The sequence below is a fragment of the Accipiter gentilis genome, chromosome 13 (assembly GCF_929443795.1).
Source record: "Accipiter gentilis chromosome 13, bAccGen1.1, whole genome shotgun sequence".
Classification (NCBI taxonomy): Eukaryota; Metazoa; Chordata; class Aves; order Accipitriformes; family Accipitridae; genus Astur; species Astur gentilis.
The window spans coordinates 6,277,154-6,301,819 of NC_064892.1; the positions used below are offsets into that span (position 1 = coordinate 6,277,154).

The window sequence follows — 24,666 nt, forward strand, 5'->3', positions numbered from 1 at the left end:
TTTTTTTTTTAGGAACAGACATGGAGATTCTGGTCAACAGTGAGTTGCATTAAATTCTTTTGCCTGAGAAGGCCAACTACGTGCTAGGCTGCATCGGCAAGAGTGTAGCCAGCAGGTCAAGAAAAGTGATTATTCCACTGTATTTGGCACTTGTAGCACCGCTGGAGTTCTGGGCTGAGGTTGGGGCTCCCTGTTAAAAGAAAGACGATATACTGGAGTAAGTCTAGAAGAGGATTACAACAATGGTTAGGGAATGGAGCAGACTTCTGATGAAAGGCTGAGAGAACTGGGTTTTATTCAACCTGAGGAAGGGAGGAGTAAAGATGGACCTTGTATCTTCAACTTCCTAATAGAAAGGCATAGAGAAGATGGAACCAGACCTTTCCTGAAGGTACACAGTAATATGAAAAAAACCCCCCAGTGGGCATAAGTTGAAACATGAAAGTTTTGGTTAGATGCTGGGGAAAATGTTTCAGCTACAGGATTGGGTAAACACTGGAACAGGCTGCCCCAGTAGGCTGTGGAATCTCCATTCTTGGAGATACTCAAAAGTCTGCTGCATGAGGCCCTAAGCAGCCTAATACAGCATTGAAATTGGATCTCCTCTGAGAAAAAGTTTGGATGATGTGACGTCCAGAAGTCACTTCTGACTTGATTTTTTTTTTCTAAGTGGTTTAGATTTAGCTGATACTGCCTTGAGACAAGACTGATGTATTAGATGATGTGTCATGGTTTTTTATCAGCCATCTCTTGTTTGCTTGCTCGGACCAACTTTCCAAGCAACTTGAAAATTTAGTGACATTTATGATTAGTGACACAGGTGTCTGAAATTAGCTGTTAACTACATACTTTACCTGCTTCACCTGGATAAACTCTGTTTGATTGAGAATAAATAAATTACCGGTAGGATGATCTGCATGGCTTATCTTGCCAATGAAGTAGTAGATGCTTTTAGTGGGGAACCCTGAGAATGTACTAAAATATTACTGTAATTAAGCATATGAAGCAATTGATGTGTATATTTATCATTATGGCCAACAAACTCCTCTGTTTATAATGCAGGAAAATTTAACATTCTGGCAGGAAGTGGTTTTCCTAAAAGTCAATTCATGATTGGGGTAGTATTATACAAGCAAACCAATGCTCTTTATGAACAGGATGAGAAGGAAAGATTCAGTTTTAGAGGAAAAGAAAGTAGTTATTTAATGACAAAATTACATCAATATTGATTCTTCCAACTTAAGAGCATCTTGTTGCTGTTGACTGAAGTCAACATACTAATTATGGAATAGAAATATTATGAGCATCATAGGTATCTAGCAATAGTTAAGCTACTTTCAGTAGGGAAGTCTGCATTAGACATCTGCAATAAAATGGTCAGCTAGAGTGAAGAATACTGATCCTGAAATATTGCAGTGGCACAGCTCCTGAGAGCTGTATAATAGTATACCTCTGAGGAGAAGTTGGTTCTCTGGATGGTGTGGAATGGGTTCTGCCTTAGCTGTTGGATGTCAAGATACATTGATGTAGAGGGATGTTCATGATACATTAAGGCTGAAGTTAAAATAACTGCTTGAGCAAATTAAAGGATCTGGCTTAAAAAGGTTTGGTTGGAGTGGTTGACTCTTCAGTTCTGCTCTGGATGATATCAAGAGCAAGTAGGATGGATAACTGGGAAATAAAAGCATTGTTGTTTTTAAATAGAAACATTTTCATGGAAGATAAAGAATTACTAGATTTGAAGCTGAAAAACTGGGTTTGTAGTATAATTGGATGATAGATTTGTATCCTACTGTTGAGTATTTCAGAAGACTTAGGAAGTATTAAAGCTAAAAGGCTATGTAAAAAAATCAAATATTGTGGCTTTTTTTTTTTAAATCATCCCTTGGATGATTTCTAATCTGTTGCTTATCAGTTCTCACCAGTTGTTTTATGGTGGTGTATTTGGTTGTTTTAACATTTTCTTTAATATGAACTTAAATAAATTTGGGCATCATTGAGATTATACACTATGAAAAACATCAAACAGTTAATGATGGGATAAACTCAATTAGAGCAAGGTGTTCAGGTAGTACAGACAACATTTTGTATGTCTACTTAATATGCAACATACTTGTCACCAGGCTTGTGGAAGATTTGGAAGTGCAGATGAGGCTATTTTAGGCCGCATGTATGTTATAAAGAAATCAAAGCTGCAAAAATTTCATATTAAAACCAGCACAGTTACAAAACACTGAAGATTGCATTTTAAACTTGCTGCTGCTTTTATATCTCAAAAGGTTAATTTAGGAACACAGAATGAAGGTAAGTAGCCAGTTCCCTGCTGACTAATTATAGCTTGAGTGTTTACTGTCTTCCCAAGTGGTTCAGTTTATCTATTGCATTTTCAGTAGCCTCTTAAATATATTTTTTAAAAAAAACCAAAAACCACACAAACACATTAATAGGGAAACTATTTCCCCTTTAAAAAAAATTAACAGTATATTACATACAAACAACAATCATGCAAATTATTTGTTGTGATCTAGAAGAGTACACATTATTCACAACCAAATTAAATAAGTATTTTTTATCTACGTATCAACCTTAAAGATTCAAGAGGAATCAGTTTCACAAGCATGCACTTCTATAATAGTCATACAATAAAATAATTTCCTCTCTACTGGCATGCTGCTTGAATGTCATAGGGATTTCACTGGCCTGTGATTGCTTGAACTGCTGTTACCTGGGTTCTGTAATTCCCTAGCTGATCTATAGATACGGATACACACATCTATGCAGTTGGAACACTCCCCATACTCCCATCCCTCAAAATAATGATGCCAGCACCCGACGCTCTTCTGACTAATTGTGTCTCTTATGTTTACTCTCCCTACCTCCTGTGCCTCTGCTTTGAATTCTCCTGTGGGCCACCAGCATACATTCAGTTTAATTTTGAGCTGCGTGTGCATGGATCTGAGGAGCTGTGATATAGACCTTTACGTTCCTTTTGTGACTGTCCTGGTTGTCTCCTTTTAATTATTTTTAATCTACCTGTGATATGAGATACTGCTGTAGATTGTGGATAGTAAATGTCAATGTTTAAATATGAGTCTGCTAGGCTAGCTGTTCAGTTCTTGTACTCAATCTAATCAATTTGGCTACAGGAGTTGAGAGCTACTTAGCTGACAAATTTAGGCATCTTTAGAGCGAACTAAATAGCTTTTCAGGTTTTGTTGGCTGCTAGGCTATATCTCTTTTGGCTAAAGTGGAAGTTTACAGATATGTAGCTCGTACACATGTGTTCAGATGTCTGAAATCTGGAGCTGTATCCTGTTAATGTTGTCCCATTTATTTATTTTTAAATCAACTTTGTTAATGAATTTAGTGTTAATATGCTATCATGCAGCATTTATGACCAGAAACATCTGTTTTCATGGTTCCCTGTAACATCCTAAGAAATTTATTATGACTTCTACTCTTCAGCATAGAGTGCAGTGTTAAAATGTGACTGGAGGACAAGTAGTTATCAAGTTTCAAGGAGCAAATGCTGTGTGAAACCATAGTTCTGTATGTAATAAACTTTAAAAAATGGTTTGGGGTTAGGTGGATTGTATAGCATTTGATGTGGATTAATTTATCTTGCTGAAGTTTAAAGTAGTTTAAAGTTGTAGTGTGAATGAAGCTAGTAGTGTTAATATAAATTGAAGTAGTAGGAGTGGATACATGATTTGATAAATGTAACCTTGTCAATATGTTATACAATAATTTTTGAAGGCTCATGACAAATTATCCTTTTTTTGCATACTAAAATCATCACTATCTTGAACATCTTCCAGAGCAAAAATGTCAGCTCTTTTATATACAGCAGTGGAAGCACAGCTGGAATTTATAACCCAAATAATTTAAAGACCTGTGGTAAAAGTATTTTATTGAGGCAGTATCTTTAGAATTGTGTATTTAATAAGTCTTCATTGTGTTCAGTAGGATGTTATTTGGGGCTGAGTGGAAAGGTAGAAATTTCAGACCAAAGTTTTATTTTGGTGGAGATAATTTGAAGAAAATTTGCAAGTATAGCTGTTAGAAAGACATTTCAGTATGGAAGTATTTGTCACTTCCAGATTTGTTTACGTTCACTGCTTGAAATGTGTGAAGCCAAATTTATCTCATTTGCGTTCTGCCAGGGCTATGTGTAGGTTTAGAAAACGTAGAAGAGATTGAGTTTTTTTGTCCATTGAATTTAATGTTAGACAGTAACCAGAATATACAATTTACAGGAAGGTAGCTTTCTGGAAATGCAGATCATTCCCTTTTGTAATCTTAAGATTTTATTTTGTTTTCTAGTGAACTACAACAAACTCAGCCTTTTTAAATAATGAAGGAGAAAAAGGCAGAAAGGAGATCCTAGAGGCTTTGAGAATAAAAGGTTAGGGGTTATAAAGACAAAAGTGAGAGGATAGGAGGTGCTTAGTTACAAAAATTGTATACAGAACTGCTGGGAGCAGTTGATGGGCATTCCCAAAGCTATGGCCTGCAGGGCTATTGTATGTGTGTAATGTTTTGCTGGAATTTAGGCCATGGTGAGGGAGTGGCATTTTGATTGCTGCACTCATCATTTGATTCGAGTACTTCTGAGATCTACTGCACCTGAGGCAGGTAAAATCTGGCAGGTTAAATCCTGTGAGATGACTTTCACACCGTGTAAAAATTCAGTGCCACTTTGGACCTCTAAAGGGGTTTCCTGTGGGGACAATTGTTCTGCTTTCACAGCAAGAGCACCTTTAAGTTAAGGTGTTGACCTAAGAACACATATAAATTCAAGCTGGACAGCTAGAAGGGTTCCCCCCTGCAACTCAGTTTCTCTTTGCTGTAAATTTTCACCTTTATAGGAGAATATTTGAATTACACTCGAAAAAGATTTTGAATCACTGCAGTTTCCAGATAGTATCTATCAATGTAAATACAATATATGCTGAGTACATAGATTTTGGGGGCGGGAGGAGGGCCATAAGTTAGCAGTTCTAGACTGCTTCATGTGTGTTTCAGCTGTTCCTCCCGTAGAAGAGCAACCTCTGGGACAGGGATGGTGTGCAATGCTTGGTATGGTCACAGCTTTGGTTTTCTGACTCTTATTTGTTTGTGTTCAAGAATATCATATAGTTCAGTGTGTACAGCCTGATCTAAAATTTTGGTGAGCGTTATTCCTTAAACAGATGCAGGCTTTTTTCACAACTTGGTAAAACAGTATTACAACCCCTTTCTAATTAGGCTTCTTTACCTCCCAGTCCAAGGACAGCATGAGAATATTCACTTGAATATGTCTCTAGAAGAAGAAATGAAGGTTAATTATTTCCAACCAATGTTCTTTATTATCACTTCTGTCATTCCCAGACACCATCCATCTTCCTTCTTACTTGGAGTCCTAATGTTGGCCTTGAGAAGGCGAGATATGCAGGGAGGAGGGAAGCCAATTCACATGTTGTATCCATTCTCATACTCTTGTTTATCATATATCTTTAAGGAAGAAATAGGATATGTAAGAGTAGCCCAAAGAATGTCACCTTTAGAAGGTTTTTATTTATTTAAGCTGCGTGGTTGGAGTGTTCCAAGACTAAATGTGAGGAAATTGTTTGTAAGATAATGCTGGTTGAAAGTAAGTAACCTTCAAAATTTGCATTAAAAGACTAGCATAAGTTTGGCAAATAGAAATGAATGAATAAGCTCTATTCAAGACTTTCTGTATGGGTCTGCAGAGAGACAGTGTCTTGAGTAGATTTTTATATTGCTGAAAATGATTTAGATGTTATCTAGTGCTGTTGCGCTCACTTTTGTTGTATTTATGTTGCATTAGGCCTTTAGAACTGGCAGTAAGGGAAACAATTATCAGTGGACACTATTCAAGGCTTTTGAACTGCCAAGCAGTGCTAATGTAGTATATGCCTATTATGTAGTACAGGTAGATATGCCATATCATTTATGGCTAAATACTAAAAGTTTGGTTGTGTTTTTTTTTTTTTCTTCAACAGATTCAGAGCATTCCTATTACAATTTGATCTTGAAGAAAGCAGGACAATTTTTATCCAATTTGCAAATCAATCTATTGAAGTTTGCACTTTCCATACGGGCATATTCTCCAACTGTTCAGATGTTTCAGCAGGTGACTATATTTATTATCTGATATATTTGGTATATGATTTTATGTGCTATTTTGGCTGCCAAGTAAAGAATGTTCATCATTACAGTTCAGTAAAATATATGGCAACATTATTTGGAATCAAACATGATCCATTTATAAAGGTGATGCTTTATAAACTGATAATATTGACAGGAAAAAATATTCATGTTTAATTGTATGGATAGCATTATTTTCAGGGTAGAATTTTTGGAATTGGTCATTTTTAAAACTCGAGTTGTGGGGGGGTTTTGTATTGCTTTAAATAATCCTACGGGAATTCAGACATTCTCAAAGTAGGAAATTTCCTGTAGCTTCAAGTCATTTATATTTGTTACTTAGTGGACTTCTCATCTCTCATTGTTTTGGTATTTGAAAAGTTGAAAGCTAGAATAGTCAAATACCTGCTTTGTTAATGAAAAAGTGGGAGGACATAAATTCACTGTGCCTCTAGCCTAAAACTGCTTCTCCTTTTAGCAATGCCACCTTCAAAATAAAGTGAAAAATCCATGTTTCTGAAAGGTAATAAGCTGTAATGAAGTTAGGGGTTTTTTGCAAGTGTTCTCTGGAGGAATATCGTCATGTCAGATTCGTATCTTTTCATTTTTATCTTTCAGCTTGTGAATCCAGAGTCATTGACATGCAGTCATATGATTCCCGCTTTACATGGGAAAAGCTGAATAGAGTTCAACTCCCCCCTGCCAAAAGGGAGGCGGGGGGGGAAGTGGGAACAAGAGAGAACCAAAAATTGACGTTTATTGGTTAGCAGTCAAATCTTTGTACATTAACATGATTGCTGATAGCAACTAAAATTAAAAATATCTCAGAGTACAGGCTGTGATTTCAGCTTGTGGAGGAGATTTGTCAGCCCTGTATTTACAGAACATAAATGGACTTGCATTTTCTGGAGTATGACTGCATTTGATAGACTACATCTCACAAAGCTTATAAGGTCTTAATCTTCTAATATTTTCCATTACTTTTTTCACATGTACCCAATTTTGAATGGGCTTAATTAGAAACACAACTCAATGGCAGCTGTTAAGTTATTTTAATCAAAGGGATGTGAGTTTAAGTTGAAGTGCAATCAAAGCATTCTGGTTGAGTATAATTGTTGAAATATTAGATTGCAGCTGATGAACCTCCACCAGAAGGCTGCAGTGCATTTGTGGTTATCCACGAGAAGCACACCTGTAAGACTAATGAAATAAAAAAGCTGCTGAAGAAGGCTACTAAGAGGTAAATGTAACGATCTGTTTTAAGAGGAAAAATAGATTACGAAGGAGGAAAATGTATTATTGGATATATACTTGTACTATTTTGAAATGTTATGTTCTACTTACTCGATAATGCCAAGCCCATAAATTCCTGTTTACTGGATATTTAAACACATTTAAATTTAAAGTATACCTAATTTTAAAAAGAGTTACTTTCAGTTTTGAACTATTTTAAACACTTATTGCAATGAAAATTCATCAATTATGAATCAAAGTAGGCTTTTAAAATAAAATAATAGAGCTTTGCTCCTCTAACAACATGGATAATTTTGTATTTTTTCCCTTTTTTTGGTATAGGATAGTCAAGTTTAAGTTACAATGTACTTTCTATACCAACTTACCATGTAATGTGTCTGAGACAGTACTTCTGCTGACACACCTTTCTACGTAGTCAGTGCTGCTGCATTTGAGGTTTTCTGGATTGTAAGGGCTTGGCATAGGAGTGGGAGAGGAGTCTACCTCAGCTGGCATAACCTTTCCTCACCTTGCGCTAGGCTTTGCACCTATCAAACCTTTCTGCAGGCTTTTTCCTGTGGAAACTAGCCTCAATCCAGAATGAATTTGGGCCGTGAAATAAAATACATAGAACCTATCAAAATAACAAATAATAACAAAATAATGAAAGCAAAATGTTTAATCTCTATAAAAAAAGAATTCAGTTGTATTTTTTCAAGACCTGTATGTAACATTTTTTTGTTTGGTTTTTTTTTTCCTGCAATGGTCAAGGACGCTGTAATATACACTTGTGTCCATACCCTCAACCACTTCATGGAGATAAGTAGAGGTGAAAGATGATTTAGTAGGGCATATTTCTTGGATTTTGCTTTCTATCAAATATAAATTGGGGAAAAAAAATATGAATTTGTCTTTTGGGGGATTGCTTCTGAAAACATTTTTGTGTTCTACATGTGTGATTTACGGTATTTTCTTAAGTCCATTGATACAATTACAACCTACTACATCATTGTCTTTTACTTATTCAATAGCCAGGGTTTTTGCAAAAACACTTCACTGTCTAGTTTGCAGTGTCCCATTTTTAACTATTACATTCTGCCTAACGAATGTCTTTTACTTTCTTACATAAATTATTTGTACTGTATTTTGGCTTTTAAAATTATGTTGAATTCTTCTGGTCATATATTAAGCATCATGAGGCCTTAACATTTTATCACAATGTCTGAAGATACTCTTCTTCTAAAGCAGTTAACTGGATTCAGCACATTGTCCTTTCTGGAGATACTATCCCCAAATTTACAATTTTTCTGGAAAATCAATACCAAATAATAGAATCCTGAAGTATTCAGAATTGAAAGTGTTCGACTTCTAGAAATCATTGAGAACTCAAAACGAAACTGAAGTTCCTTATATTATATTGTTCTTGTGTTTTGGATAGTTTTGTGTGCACCAGTCACATTACAACCTTCAGAGCTGCAGGGACAAGATTTTGATAAATTTTCTCTCCTTCTCCCCACCCCAAAAGTATTTGTATCACTCAAATATTTAGAGTTCATGGAGCTAGACTTTGAGAAAAACATGTTCACTTTCAGGTAATTTTTTCCACTATTATTTCCAGTTGTACTCTGGGTAGCAGATGCTTTTCATTTGTGTTGGAGCTTTTTAGCCTAGGTCATATAGATAGGGCTGTGCTCCTGTTCTTTCTTTTCTATATGATGAACACCTGATACATGGGACAGTGTGCCATGTCACTGTTAGTTCCTCTAAACCAGTCATTATTCTTCTCTGTGTCTTTTATGAAAAGAGTCTTTTTGTTTTATTGATTACTTTTTTATTTCAAACTGTTTTCCTTTGTTTTATTTTCTTTTTCTGTCTTCTGTCTGTCATGACTCTTCCACTTGAGCCAGGCCAACTTAAGCTAGGCTTTCAGTTGTGCCCTAAGTTCTCCGTATTGGATAAGGACACTAGAAATGTTCCAATTTTAGTGATGATAGCTGCAAATCTCACTGGAAGAGAAAGAAGAGGCTGCAGCATTATTTTGTGCAGATCCATGAGCTCGACCTGAGATCCAGAAAGTCTCAGGCACTTTGGGAGAGCCCAAATAGTCTGCATGTCAAGATCAAGGTTTTGCTTCATCCTTCATGGAGCAGCTACTGTGATTTGGTCCGTTGCCATTTCAGCCACGTTGCAATGGACTGCATGGCTCTAATTGGAAGTATTTTGTGTGGAGGTGCAATGGGCTGCTCAGGGCCTCTGGATGTGTCAAAGAATCTTCAGTGGTTAAATGGTTGGGATTGCTTATCTTGCGAACTGTCCAAAACACAACACTAAGATTTCTGGGGCTGTTCCTGCCAAGAGGAGAAGCACTGATAGGAGTCACATTTTGCTCGAAATGATCAGTGCCTTAGAAGGTTTGTCGGTACGCATGTCTGCTGTCTTCTGTCTGTCCCAGTCCTTCTGCGTCCCATCTTGGCAACTATCTAGGCAAGCATACAGTTGCCTGTACTACCCTAGTGACTGGTTAGTGAGTGGAGTGCTGAACTCCACATCCATGTATATTTTTTATCTTTTTTTGTCTGTCCAACTGCTGTTGCTTCCCTTTAAGGCAGCCTTCTCAAGAAAATCTCTTATGGGCAGGAAATTAATTAGCTTTCAGCTGTAAGAGTAAGAGACTCAAGTCCTTCTCACTACTATTCAGTGCCAAAGAGAAACAGAGGCTTCTCTTGGATTTACAGGGGCTGAATGCTTTAATTCTCCAATCCAAGGTCATTATGGTAGCACTATGCAGTATTATTTCACTGCAGCACTTAATTTTTTTAGTGAAGCATGTCATTATAGTATAAAACGCTTCCTTTGAGACTGTCAGTGTTCAAGAAAGTCATGGCAGCACTTGGTACCCACCTTTTGAGAACAGCAGTCATTCTGCTATACCTAGGTGACTAGTTAAGAAAAGAGAAGCTCCCTTGATTTAGGTTTTCAACTCTGTAAGTGACTGTGGCCATTCTTGTCTCTCTGGATATGAGAAGGAAGTTGCACAGGTCACATCCCATATGTATGCTTTTACTGGGGCAAATCTGGATCTGTTCTTGAACAGAACTTACTCATTCAAGAGTTGTTTCAGACTCCCTGATGACCTCGTCTGCCTTGTCTTGTGATGACAGCGGCAAAGCTTGCCTGGTATTTCTGTGAGACATGGCTGCATGCACCCAATTAAGTTCTTAAACCAGGCCCCTCCTTTTGTCTCTGCCGTATAAATGTTGTTACACCTTTCCAGTATGACTTTTCAGTGAGCATCTACCACACACATTTCTGTAGTCTGTGTTGGATTAGAGTTTCTGAACTTGTCTTGGAGAGGTTTGGAGGGAGTTTACTGGTCTTTCAAGTGTCACTCTGCAAAGGCAACTTTGAAAAAGAAGTGTACTCATCAATAATTAGCACCTGGTGTATATTACTCAGTCATATCCTCTGTTACTTTTGCATCTTTCCCAGGTTTTATTCAAAAGATGTTTGCAGTTACCTAAGAAATCATTTCAGGTATAGAAAGTGTAACTTTTCTAGTCATGGCTTTCAATGAGGAGGGTAGGTAGGTAGACAAAATTTGAAAAATTAGCTAAATTAACAGAGCTTCATGGTGTTACAGAAGTATAAGCCCAGTTAGTTTCCATGTGTGTTAGCAGCTTTCTCAAACTTCACTGCATATCCTTCTGCTACTGTTACTGATTGCTCTGTACGTTTCTAATAGATGTAATGCGTCATTTAAGTTAAAAGCTTCAAGCTGTAACTGTTACACAAAATCTCAGTGCTATGCTTTTCATTTGCTCTGTGTTGTGATTTGATAAAATATATGAAAATTATTTATAGTTGGTGCTGATTTTTCTAAGACTTTAATTTGCAAATTTGGTGTTCTAAGTTCATTTGTGAGCAATCGTGATTATTTTGTGATGATTTTAACATGGCTTGTATACTTTTAGCATATAAGCCCATACTAGTTTTTTCAATTATGAAGTAGAAAAACTGCCACTGTTTCAATTTCTTTTCTGAATATATAATATCACAATTATTTGTTTTTAAAACCAGACCCAGGCCATATCTTTTTAAGGGAGATCATAAATTCCCAACTCTCAAAGAGGATGGCCCAGTGGTTGTTCTTTACGCAGAAATGGGTACGAAAGACTTTGTCAAATTCCACAAGATTTTATCTGAGAAGGCGCAAAGGGAGGAAATTGTTTATGTTCTCCGACATTATGTTCAGGTATGCAATTCAAATAAACATTGATTCAGTAAACTGTTAGTATTCTGTCTTTATTTTGCTTGCTCTTTGACAAAACACATTTTCTACATTTATTTTTGCATTTGCCTAAATCATGTACAATATATATTTTAATTTTAAAGCTTTCTAGGTGAAATGATTCACCTCATACAAACTTGGAAGCTGGGAAAGCATGATAATATTATCTAATCCTGCATGCAAGCACTGTTTGCATCACTGATCTTGAAATATCTCTTTTTTTGGTTATATGTCTGGTTTTTGTATGTTGTATGAAGATCTTGGGTGAATTTTGGTGCAGCAGACTGAACATATTAGTAACAAGAATTAGAAAAATGGGAAGTAGAATAGAAAATCAAGTTGAAAAATAATTATACTTCTAATTTTATATATTCTCAGTATAATCTCATTGTACTACATCGAACTACTTGTTTATTGTACTACAGCATCATGGGCTATCACAGTCAACATCGTTGACCAGTTTTTTGATGCTTGCATTCCACAGTGTCAGCATTTTAAACATAATGTTTCTGAATGCTCTTCTTAACTTACTCTTCTCCCTGAAAACAAAACAAGACAAAAACCAGTATGTGGAATTATATTGTCCCTAGTTCTGGTTATTGGAAGGTTTTTGTAATTTATATTCAAAGTACAGCTCTTAAATAGTGTGGTTAATACAAGAATAATCTGATGGAGTGAGAGATTGCTGTGCTTTATGTGGACTGGGCATTTCACGGAGATGAGATCCGTAGTTTACATAGGACTTTTGAGTTGTTCGCTCACAGTAACGAAATAGAGAATTTCAGGAAACCAGTCTTAAATTCTAAGTTTTTACTGAACTTTATATTCTTTTATGCACTTTTGTTTCAATTAAATACCTACAGGCTCCTTGCTCTGACCGGCATATGCACCATGGTCCACCCAAATGCATGTTGTCTTCCTTCCTGCACTTTTTCTGTCTTCAAACTGCTTTTCCCTTTTCTTCCTTCCTCACAACCTTCATTTTTATTCTTTGGTTCCCACTGAAACAGGTTCCCCCTCCTTTTTTACATTAAATGCCAGAAGAGGGAGCATTGAGAGCAGAAGAGGTACAGTCTGTGCTGTCAATTTTCTTTTTTGCCAGTGTCATCGACACTGCTTAGAGAGTGCAGTGCTCTCTCTGCCTTGAGACTTGCATAGACGACCAACAGAGAAAAGCCCAGCCCTGCTGGGTTTTCAGTTGTGGGCTGGAGGAGTCTTAGTACAGAATGATTCTTAGAAATTGCAAGCTAAAGCTGACAGGTTTTCAAGAAATTCCTGCTGTGCGTGTGCAAATTGCATTTTGGAAAGGGGATTTTCATACATTTTGGGCAAATTAGGGCACATTTTCAGAAATAAGTATGCTTTGAGTAATTACACTATTGAATGTCAAACTTCCACTCCAAAGTTAGAAATAGTTGGTTTTTTTTAGTAAGTGGCAATCTGTTTTTAGTAGTGATACTTTAATACATTTTCTTAGTCCTCCTTGCAGAAAGTGATTAACTCTTTCGTCAAAACTTTTTTAAAGAATCAGGCAGAAATAGAGATTTTCCTCCTAACATGCTGAAAGTCTGGCAAGATGAATAACAGTTTAAAATGTGAATTATAAGGCGTCAATAATTATTTAGGGTGCTACCAGCTCTGCCTGTTCTAGTCCTTCTTCCAATGTTATGTGAAGAGACTACAATTTTGACACAGCGTTTTTGTGGTCTGCGGGAGATAAAGGAAGTTCTTACTTTCTGTTACACATCTTCTCAATGAACTGTCAATATGGCTTACATGACCCTTGTAATTTGTTTAGTGTATCATTTTGTACTTTGAATCATAAATTGAAAGATGAATTTAAATTATGACTGTCATAACATTTTAAAGTTACCGTATTAGATATTGTTAATCTCTTATAAATACATTTTTTAAGGGTTTGTTTTTTGTTTGTTTTTTTTTTGTTGTTGTTGTTGTTCGGTTAAAATAATATCATCAAACAGAAACCAAGTTCCAGAAAAATGTATTTATCCGGATATGGTGTAGAACTTGCAATAAAGAGCACAGAATATAAAGCAGTAGATGACACACAGGTTAAAGGTATGTGTTTTTTTGTATTTATTTATAATATCCCATTGGAGATACTATTGAAATATGTTATAATCTTAAGTTATAAAGTCAGTAATGTTTTGAAGGTTGTACTTCTTTTTACAGGAGGAAGTCTCAGGCATTAGGAACTAAGACATCAGAATATATGCGAGCATTTGTAAACAGCTGTGCATAGGATATATTTCATTACCTAACCTCTAACTGTTGTTTTCTGTGGCTCTTCAAAACATAACCCATCCTTCTTCCTTTCAATAAGTATTTCACCTTTGTTCTTCAATTACTTTGTTTGTTGGCATCTGTAATATACTAATTATTACAGTATCTACACATTAGTGGCTCAGGGGTGAGGGGTTTTTTTCTGAATTTATGTGGAAATACTTTCACAATCTTCTGTAGTAAAGATGTGCCACATCATAGAGTTTGGTACCAGTCTGTGTTACTACGTGTTGAAATGAGACATTTACCGCAGAAAGTGGTAGCTATAGCATTCTGACACAAAGAAATTACTTTGGGTAGACATTTACAAGATATAAGGATAGTTAGTTAACTCTGGTAAGGCTAAGGTTTAACAGCCTTTGAGTCACATCAAAAAAAGTTTAGGTTTTTTCCCTTTAATCTCTCACATCAAATGCTAGCTGGAGATTCAAGCGCTCTAAGGTCATCATGCTTTTCAAGCATAAATTTGGTAGTAGTTGGCTGAAAAGATTTATACCTTACCACTTTAACTGAGAAATGGCTATTTTGGGAAGTAAACTACTTAACCATGTAATTTCATTTATATAAAAAATGAAACTGTTGGTTGAATTATATTTAAAAATTAATTTGAATGTTGCTAAGTTCTGTAAAGTGATTAATTCTGATGACAAAATACGAATGCATACATCTGATTGAAATTACATCTGTGAATGACAACTTTCTGATTGTATGTTTCTATTAACCATTTTATAATTCTTAAGAACATAATACATCAGTAACTTTCTTGGTTTATATTGTTTTCATGTGCTATGTGTTCAGGGACAAATGAGACAAAAGAAGAGGAAGATTATGATGATGATGAAAGTGACGTCCAAGGATTTCTCTTTGGCAAGTTAAAGTGAGTTGATATAAGTTATAATTAAACTCCTGCATTTGTTTCTGGAACCTGAACAAAAATAAAAGATTTTTTTATAGAAGAAGTGAGGTTTATGTTGGAAATTACTTTATTTGCCACTGGTAAAAATTCTGATGAATTTTTTTGTGTATGTCTCGTGAACGTAAAGATGCAACAGTTCATTCTGTTCATTTCATTTATTGCTTTTTAGTTTTCTAATTCTTTTAGAATGTATACAGTAAACTGATTTTAAAGTAAAAAAATTCCCTCTGGGCAACAGTCACAAAAACTTAGAACACCATGTTTTCATGTTTGTATCTACAGTAAATTGTTGCTGCTACTTCTGTTTTCAGATAATTAGAATGAAAATGCTGGTTTTCAAAATGCAAGTAGTAGCACAAGAAATGCAAACTGATGTGTTGTAGCTACATAAGGTGTTTTTAAGATGGGTAGTCATTAATTTCTTAGAGTTAAGGAGGGATATTTCTTGAAATATATGCTTATTATAGATGACTTCTTATTCTGGAGTTTGTGAGTTTGTGTTCTTTCTAGCAGGACCTCTTGTGTCCAAGCTACAATCTGTTAAATGAAATTGGATGCTACCCTATTAAGGGCTCCTTCCAGCCCTCTGTTGATGGGTTCATTTTGTGGTTGCAGTCATCAAAAGTGCTTCCCTTTTCCTGTAACAGATCCATGCAGTGAATCATAAATCCTGGGTTTTTTTCCTCAAAAAGGAACTCAAGAGTGTGTGTCTTCTCTAGTGTCATTCTCTCTCCTACTATTTAAAGCAAAAAGTAAACTTGTTTGTAGATATTCTCACCAAGCTGTAAGTCTTCTCAGAGTTCAGAGCTGCTAATGCTGTCTAAATTCTTGAGAGCCCATCCCCTTTCTGCCTTCTTTAAAGTAAACACATTGCGATGGAAGTGCAGCCAGATCTGCAGACTTCCTTGTTGTTTCACCTGTGTGTTAGAGACCTTCCACAACAGGTAATATCAAATGCTTATGCCATATCTTTATCTGAGCTTTTTTTTCTTCTTGGATTGTGCTAGGTTTAGCTATACTTAGGTTCTTGATGTTGCACTGTGACTAATTTGTGAAGCTGTCAGATAATTATTCAGACTCTTTGACACTGTTTCTGGACTCGTATTTTTCTTCTCCTTTTCACAGTGGACATGAAAGAGATGTTTCAGTAATCTGTATATAGTCCCTCAGTTATAGCCATGTGAAAGGTTATACTTTTCTCAGCTCTAAAATAGTTATGAATGTAAGCAGAAGACATAAAATCTTAGAAATACAACTATTTGATTGTGCAAATTAACATAATTCAATTCTACATCATGTTACATATCCAGAGAAGGGTAGATTTTTTTCAGTTGGCTTTATGTGTGTTTGATTTTGTGCTTCCACTGACCATAGGGTAAGTGAACAAGAGAAATGAGGGACCAAGCATCAATAATAGTTCTTGGTTGTGGCTTGTGGCTAGGTCTTATTTGTCAGTTGTCTTTCTTTCACAGAAGAATTGAAGGTCTGAACAGAAAAAAAAAAAAATCGTCAAGGTAAATTTGAAAAAAAGGGCAGAGAAACCAGTAATTTAAGAGCTTAAAACTAGTTAAGAGGTATTTCTAAGACTATGAATAATGTTTGTCATTTTTAGGTCTATGTTACAAGTAAGAAAAAAAGGAATTTTCTGTCTTTGCTTCCCTTTTCAGCTGAGTATGCTTTCTTTGAGGAACCTGGACTATATTTTAATTCCAGAACAGTGGTATTTTTCCTTTTCTATAAAGAACAACAGTTAATATCATCCAGCAGCTAAAAAATGAGGAGGGAAGGATTCCTTGTGAAACTTCTTAATATCTAAAATAAAATACGAAATATTGCAGAACTTAGTCTTAATGCTCTAGATGTCTGTTTTTTAGCTACTTTTTGCTTCTTATTCAATACTTCTAGTAGAAGAATCTTTACAAATCTAATGGACGTTGTTTGACCTTTCAGGGTATCTTGTAGGCTGAAGTCTTTGCCGTCAAAACTTCTTTGCCCAATTATGTTTTCAAAAAAAATAGCCAAGCTTTCGGGTACCATGCTCTTCTTCAGGTCTGACTAGTGATTTGTGTGCTCAGTAGCTTGATTTTGTCAGTGATGTTAATTTATAAAAGATGTTCTCAACATTGTCTTGCCTATATCTTTTGTAGGTAATACAACAAATTCTGTGTACAGTTACAGTTAATCTATAGTACAGTTAGTATACAGTTAGGTATACATTATGCTATAGTGAACTAACTATACAGTTTACTGTATTTTGTGTTAATATTATTTAATCATTGAGTTCATTTATTGCATCAAAATTTATGTGACAGGGTTTGAGACAGATCACTACAAAACAATTTAACTCCTTCTTGGAATTAACTCGGCTTTGGTCTTTAGAAATCACCTCTTCTCACCCCAAATCATTTTTGTTTTAAGAATGAATTAAAATTTTAATTCTTACTAGCAATAGTGTGGATAAAAGCAGACATTGATGGATGTAATTGATTTTTAAAAAAAAAATGTTTTATTGCAGACAGATGCATCCTGATCTGAAAAATAATCTGAAAGAGTTTAAAAAACATCTAATTGAAACTACTAACAACATGGAACCGCTGAAGGTTTGGGAGCTACAGGGTATGTATTGCATTTTTCAGAATTAACACAGTATTCTGTTCAATTTTCCTTTGTTATGTCGATGTATCAACATTATGATAAAAGCTTCTTTTAAAAAGCGATAAATGGTTTCATAAAAAGTCAGTATTATATCAACTATTTAAAAAGAATGTCTTAGTATCTTGTCCTAGTATTATATGCTAGAAATTAAAGGAGCATTGAAGTCATAAGATGGGGAATCATAACTGGCTTTACTGATTTTAAAGACAGAAGTCATATTGCCTGCTTTTCTGCCTGATGTGTTACCTCAGATGTTAAATTTAGTTTCAGATTTTTTTGAGAGGTCAGGCAAAAAATATCATTTTTCCATGACTGTTGAGTCAGGACAAAATACAGGTTAAGACAGTTTGTTTTCTTTAATTTATAAATTCTAATTTTTTTCAGTGTACTGGAGTTCACATTGATACATTTCTTTTTAATATAACATCAAATGGAAGAACGTGCTTTTAAAAGCTTTCCTGTAGAAAAGGAGAACAAGTATGTAGAAGCTGTTTTCTAAACAGCTTCTATGCTGATAACCTGCAGGACATTCTGTAGCTTGACTGGAATTATAAATCACTCTAAAATAGGTCCTGAATGTCATAGCACTTAAGTTTAGGCAACTAAATTTTGCCTGTTACATTCTTCAGTTTCAGAGGACAACCTGATCAAAACTGATTTGCCTTTATACTAGTACAATGAAGGGAGACTGAACAATCATCTGAACTTCAGTTTCTTTTTGAGACCCTGACTGTTATGGAGCTTGCTAGCAGTATCCAGTCTGAAACAAGCTATTTGAGATAATTGTAGTTCACTTGCAGTCTTTTATCAATGAACTCCCCTTCAGCTGCAGTATTTATCTTGGCCCAAAATTTAAAAAAAATAAAAAACATTGCATTTCAGTTCTCCTGAGAAATCTACTGTGCAAATAAAAAGAAAATTCTCTTTCTGTGTATTTGATTTTTTTTTTACATGATTGAATACCGCTTTGTTGAAGTTCAAGCAGAAGCAGCTGTGAAACTTTGATTCTGTTAGTGTCTACCTTCAAAAGCCAGTACAAGATCTCTATTTAGTAGTGGTCTTTTCTGCGGTGTCATGGCTATATAAATAAAAAATTAAATTGGTGCTGCTCCCCAAGGAACCAGTTCATACAGTGTTGAAAGTAGTTAAGCATTGGGATGCTGTTTGTTCAGTGCCAGGAAGACTGGTACTGGCTTGTGATAAGAACTTTCAGGGCCTTTTCAGCCAGGGCGTCTTCAGCCCCCTCTTTGTATGGTGCAGTTGTTTTGATACTCTTACTCCTGACGTGACTGGGTGCTTTCTCTAGCTCATTCTTAATGACTAATTATAGTGGTTGAGTTAATGGCTCAGAAACTCTCTGATTTCCTTTAATTAGCTTCCAAGTAAAAATTTAACAAATTTAAGCAAAACTACTTCAGCTATAGGGCATGTTTCTATTTATAAATGACCCTAAACACCAATCAAGAGTTGTCTTTAAAAAGCCTTTATGTTTTAGGTAAGTAATTAAGTTTACTATTCATAGTGGAAAGTGATGCACAGAGTACCAGTGTGGTATTCCCTTTAACTTGTTCTTTTCTCTGTGTAAACAGCCTCTTGATCTCTAGTGCGTTGTTAGCTTTCAAAGCACACATTGAGATCTGCTTTAGGCTCAGGATCTTTTCCCCAAGGTGTCCTACGCTGTTTTCTTAGTTGCGTTAGGGTACCGCAGGGAGAGGTCTGTAAGTGACCAGAGATAACCAAGAAGGTAAAAAGACACGTCAGTTTGCCTCAGTGGGATTTGAATATTCGTACCCTAGGTGTTCAGCATAAAATGGAAATGAGTAACAATTTTTGAAGGATTTTTAGTGTATGTCCTAAGTGCACAGCAGGTGAGTCATCACTATCTGTAGTAACAGCAGCAATTGGGTATTGCTTCACCTGATCACAGCTTATATGGCTGTTGAAAGGCATCTGAAATGGTGGGTTTTTTTGAAAACAGTGATCTCTATACTAGTTAGAAGTATTAATATTCCACCTCTGACTCACCTTTTTTTTTCAGCATTTTTTTTTTTTTAATTCCTAGTTGCTTCAAAAAGATGGTGCAAAGTTCTACTAGGCAGCATCCTCTATGACTTTCTGCCCAGCACTTTGTAGTATATGTGGCATCATCTTTCCTCAAACTGAATAACCCGAGGCCTTCAGTTTCTGCTCAAATATCTTAATTAGCAGATTATGAGGAAAAAGCATCATTGCCCTGAGGTGGCTAGGCAGACTGTATCCAAAGTACATGGAAGCACCTAGTATGTTATTGCCTTACCCTATTGGTACCAAAATTGGATTTTCCTCAGTCTCATGTGCCAAGATTTGTCACACCCAAATTAGGCGCCAGAGAAAGCTAACTGAATTCCATCGTTGTTTTTCCAGTGGATAGGCAAATGAATTGTAAACTATCCTGATATATGAAAATTTACTTAATTCTGAGAAAAAGCAAAGAGAGAAAAACAAGATCCCTTTAAAAATTGTTCTAGACACATAGGAGAACTGAAATTTGACAGTAGATTTGCCTTTCTTTCATGAGTCTCCATTTTCTCTACCTGTGAAATCGCTGCTGCTCTTGAAAATTGTACACCTCACATGCTCAATACAGCCTTCTACTTTGAATATATCTGTTCTCTGAAAATCTTGTGAAGTCCTGGAGCTGGAAAGATCTTATTCTTTACTGCAGTTATAGATGTCTGTATTTTGGTGTGTATCTAGGTTTGAGCATGATACCCTTGTGATAATGGCATAACACTGTGTGGTGAATTGTTTCGTTTTTTCAGTGTGTTTTTATAAACTTAGAAATTACGTGTACAATGTGTATGCTCAAGACAGCCAAGCAGAATTCTGTAGGAAAGCCTGAATTTGGTATTTCCAACTTTTAGGTGCCTGTCTTTTCGGCCTTAATAATGTTACTTCATAATCTTTTACAATGTATAATTGAAACATTAAAAATGTTAATCGTGAGACTGTGTATATGGAACAGTTTTCTAATTGTAGGCAGTATTGATTGAGAGTGATATTTCCAGTGATTTTTTAAAATTTTTTTTCCCCCCCCAGATCTTAGTTTTCAAGCAGGTGCTCGAATTATGTCTACCCCTGTTTATGATGCCTTAAAGGTAATGAAAGACATAGCACAGAACTTCCCAATAAGAGCCAGGTATGATACTTAAGCTTGTTCTTCAAATACTGTTTTTATGTTCACATTTCAATTTAATGACAGTAATACAGATTTATAGCCAAATCCTGCAGTCAGATATTCATGTTTTACAGCTTGCTAGATGGATTCCAGGCAATTTCATTGAGTAGAAAATAACTCCTGGGAGAGCTCATGATCAGTCTCTTAAATGCTTCCTGTCTGATGCAGGAGATGCCATGAAGGCATCCTAATCCTTCAGGCACTTATGGTTGAATGCCTAGTCCTTCCGGCTTTTACTGGAATGATATTTTCCCAGGTGGAAAAATCTCTTGAATTAGTAGCAGACCTACTCACAGTAGGAACAGGCAAAATTCTATTAATAAATTTTGCAAGGGATCCACACACATTAGTTCTAAGCACGACATTGCTGACAAGATTGGGCCCTGGCTACTGTATGCTAGTGTTCTTACTGGGGAAGATCTGTCTCCCACAACAGATTACTTAATAAAAGATCAAGATAAATATTAAATAAATGAATAACATTTTCCTCTGTACTAATACTAAAAATTGCTCTTCCTGTAAGCCAGTTGTATTATAATTGAGAAATGCTTTTCTTTATATTTAATAAAGTCTTCATGCAATTCTATCAGCAATATTTGCTTGAATTACTGAATTAAATATGATGCCAAATAGGATTCTTAACTCAGTTTGCTTTCACATTTTACAACTCTTGTTTAATTATTATAGTGTTTCATTGTCATCTCTGGTTTTCTGTTAGATAAAAACTACACTGTAATGGAAAAACTACCTTTGTAACATCTTGTTTCAAGAAAGAAAAATAACTAAAAATGCCTGAAACGTACCTTACTATTTCATGATAATTATAAGTTTATACTTAAATTAGCAATCAGAAAATGCAGCTTTCTGTTAGAAGGTAGTGGAAATGTACATAATGTTGAACTGCAAGGCTAGCTGTGTTCTTTAAAGGACAGAAAAAAGTCGGTTTGAAGTATGCCAGGTGACATTTAAATCATTGCTTTAAAAAGTCATTAAATTGTTATATCCCACTCCAACTCCCGCTGTGTATTTGTGGCATTGGAGCACAATTTACCTAGTCTTCAAATGTTTTATTTTTATGGGTAAAAGTATAAGAAGACTTTAGAATTATTAAAAGGGGAATTGCAGTTCCTGTCCTCTATGATTTATTCTAATATGCTAACCTAGCATGTTATTTTTAACATGAGAGATTACAAATATTTAAATAATTTAAAGTTAGTAGGTCTGCATTGACAACAAACTTAAATCAAAGGGGCATTGTGTAAAAACAGTACACAAAATATATTTCTTTAATAATCTAACCATCCTTAACCTGCTGAGTCAAAAATACTGGTTTGGAAAAAAACCCCCTAGAATAAACTGGAAATGAAAAGATACTGCTTAATCACTGTAGATGGATAACTGGTCATTGTAATAGTAGCATTTTAAAATTGTATAAATTTCATACAGTTTAGATATGAAAACAGCCATTTTTTAATTATGCAAATTTTGGTTTGAAAAGGCTGTATAAAAATTTTAGAACTATGGTTATGACAATAAAAATTAAATATTGTATGTTCCTTAAAAATGGAGGGGTTCCTTAGACCATAAAAAATGAGTATACCATTCCTCTGGAAGTTTCTTTCACTTTCTAGTTTATAACCTACATTTTTCTGTCTCAGTATTTCCAGTTGAAAAGGTTAGTCCGAGGTAGATTTTACAAAATGTCATCAGATGTAGACAGTGTAACAACTGATGTATGTCATGGCAACATTTTGATAATTCATTTTATAGGGTATTTTTCACTTTATTTTGTTGTATACGTGTCATAATTATCTGTTGTTTAAGAATGTAATCATAAGGATTATAATACTCTGTTTCTTGCTATTCATTTATCATTCATGAATGTTAACATTATGAACATGTCAAAAGTTTCCTTTTTCCCCCCGATATGCAGTACTACATAGCTACATGTTCTTCCAGGTAAGAATAAAGATGCATAAAATTGTATGGTAGAAAATATTACAACCTTAAGGTCATACAAGAACATTCCTCCATCATGTAGAATGATAAATAGTATCCACTTACTTTCAGACAGTAAAGTGTTTCTCTTTAGTGAGTCCTTAGCATTTAATATTAGAAAAACATGCATAAAACTTCGTGAAGCTCTGAACAAATTGCACAAATGACTGAAGTCAGAATGAACAGATGTCTTTCACAGGTACTTTTATACCTGTTACCTCAAATTTCTAGGGTGTCTTTCTCAAGGATCAACCATCACACTTTGTCCTTAAAATCTTGCTAGAATCCTGCATCAACTGTCGTGCATAGACAAGGACCTAGTTAATGATTCTTTAGTGTATTGCTTTCTTATTACCAAAAATCCTATCAGTAAAGCTTGCCTTTTGCTGATAAGTATTTCACTTCCTTGCTAACATTCGCCTTCTCCTTCTGCCTTTTTATTATTTTCACATTCATTTTTTATGTTTCTGGCTTACTACTCTGAGCTATTTGGAAAGATTTAGGTGGTTGTTCTTATCTGTGCAGTTTTTTGTCACCTATGTATGCAGAATGAAGCGTTGATTCTGAGAGTTGCAGGCCCTACTACTATTTGTGTTGAGTTTAGCAAGATAAATAATAGAACTTTTTTTTTTTCCCCTAAAGTATTTTTTACTTCAGGAGTCTCTAAAACTATTGCTACGAAGTCAGAATAATAGTTCTGGTAGTACGGTCACACATTAAATTTCCACCTCGCTATGGAGTCCTTCTGTTAAGTAGCTCTTTTGTTTGTTGGCTAAGTAAATTCTCATTAATGATTCCCATCAATTACAGATGTTCTTTTAATTAGAAGTTCTGTAGTGTTCTGAATTTTGTCTGTTGCTGTAGAAGGTCCCTTAGAGCAGTGTCCTACATAGACAGCTTTTGAGATTCCTGACTTGATGGTGTTTTTTCCTAAACCTTCTCCATTTTCCAAATTTAAATTTGGCTTCAGATACTCTTCTCTTTGTACTTAGTTTCTTTTAATATTTTCTTTTTAAATCTTAATCAGCAATGTTTCTTTTTCAGCAGGAATGTTTATAGTTTCTTGCTTTTTGTTCTACAATTTTTATTTCAAAACTACTGAACATAGAAAGTAGGACAGTATTGAATACACTTACAATATTCTTTATGTGCATAGAGAGTACCTAGCAGTATGATTAGAAAAGCTTTATGAGACAGAGTTTAGATTAGTTGAACAATAATAAGCAAGTTATTAAGCTCATCCTCCAGTGACTACTGATAATAATATATTTGGACAGCGTTGACGGTTTTTTAGTGCTGTCTTTGACATCACAGTTTGAGTTACACCTTTCTCATTCTGAGCCAAGGAAAGCCCACCAAGTATGTGTTGACATAAATACAGCTCCTTCTTGATCCTCTATTGCCCTTTCATCACGTGGTCCAGAAGGGATTCACAGGGACAAAAATAATCTGCCAGAATATTTAGGGACGGTGAATGGAAAAAGGGTGTTTAGCTGTGATGAATTGTGTAATATTTATAAACAAAGCTTGGGAATCATATTGTTTGCACTTAACAAGTAGTCTCTTTGATAGCCTGGAAAGCTTAAATACTTGTTTAAAGTAAACTGATTTTATGTCTTCTGACATATTGTGAAAAATGTGGAGTTTACTAGCAAGATCTATTCTAAATCGGTTTCTTTTAGGGGGCAGGTGAGGATTTATATTATTAAATAAATGCTTTATTAGCCATAAGTATTGAAGTTGGCTTAGTAGGATCATTCTCAGTTTGTTGAGTTAAATTTCAGGTTTAAGATGACTCCAGTTTTTCTTAAAGCCCCATACAGATTTTCTAAGACATGTACAATCATGTTTTGAAAAAAAATATTTATGTAGGCAACTAGAGTATTTATTTTGGCATTTATTGGG

General features: G+C 35.2%; 1 protein-coding gene across 3 annotated transcripts in view; it reads left to right on the forward strand.

Annotated features, from left to right (window-relative positions):
- The window catches only part of UGGT2 (UDP-glucose glycoprotein glucosyltransferase 2), a 92,026-nt gene that overhangs the window by 3,465 nt on the left and 63,895 nt on the right, over nt 1–24,666 (forward strand). For 2 of the 3 annotated variants that reach the window (XM_049815962.1, XM_049815964.1), the window contains exons 3-9: nt 6,006–6,136; nt 7,278–7,390; nt 11,461–11,635; nt 13,654–13,750; nt 14,774–14,852; nt 17,407–17,507; nt 20,625–20,724. In XM_049815962.1, coding sequence (XP_049671919.1) covers nt 6,006–6,136; nt 7,278–7,390; nt 11,461–11,635; nt 13,654–13,750; nt 14,774–14,852; nt 17,407–17,507; nt 20,625–20,724 — 796 coding nt within the window. Of the gene's footprint in view, nt 1–6,005; nt 6,137–7,277; nt 7,391–11,460; nt 11,636–12,681; nt 12,739–13,653; nt 13,751–14,773; nt 14,853–17,406; nt 17,508–20,624; nt 20,725–24,666 lie in introns of those variants that run through there. The other variant, XM_049815963.1, reaches the window with a different exon arrangement.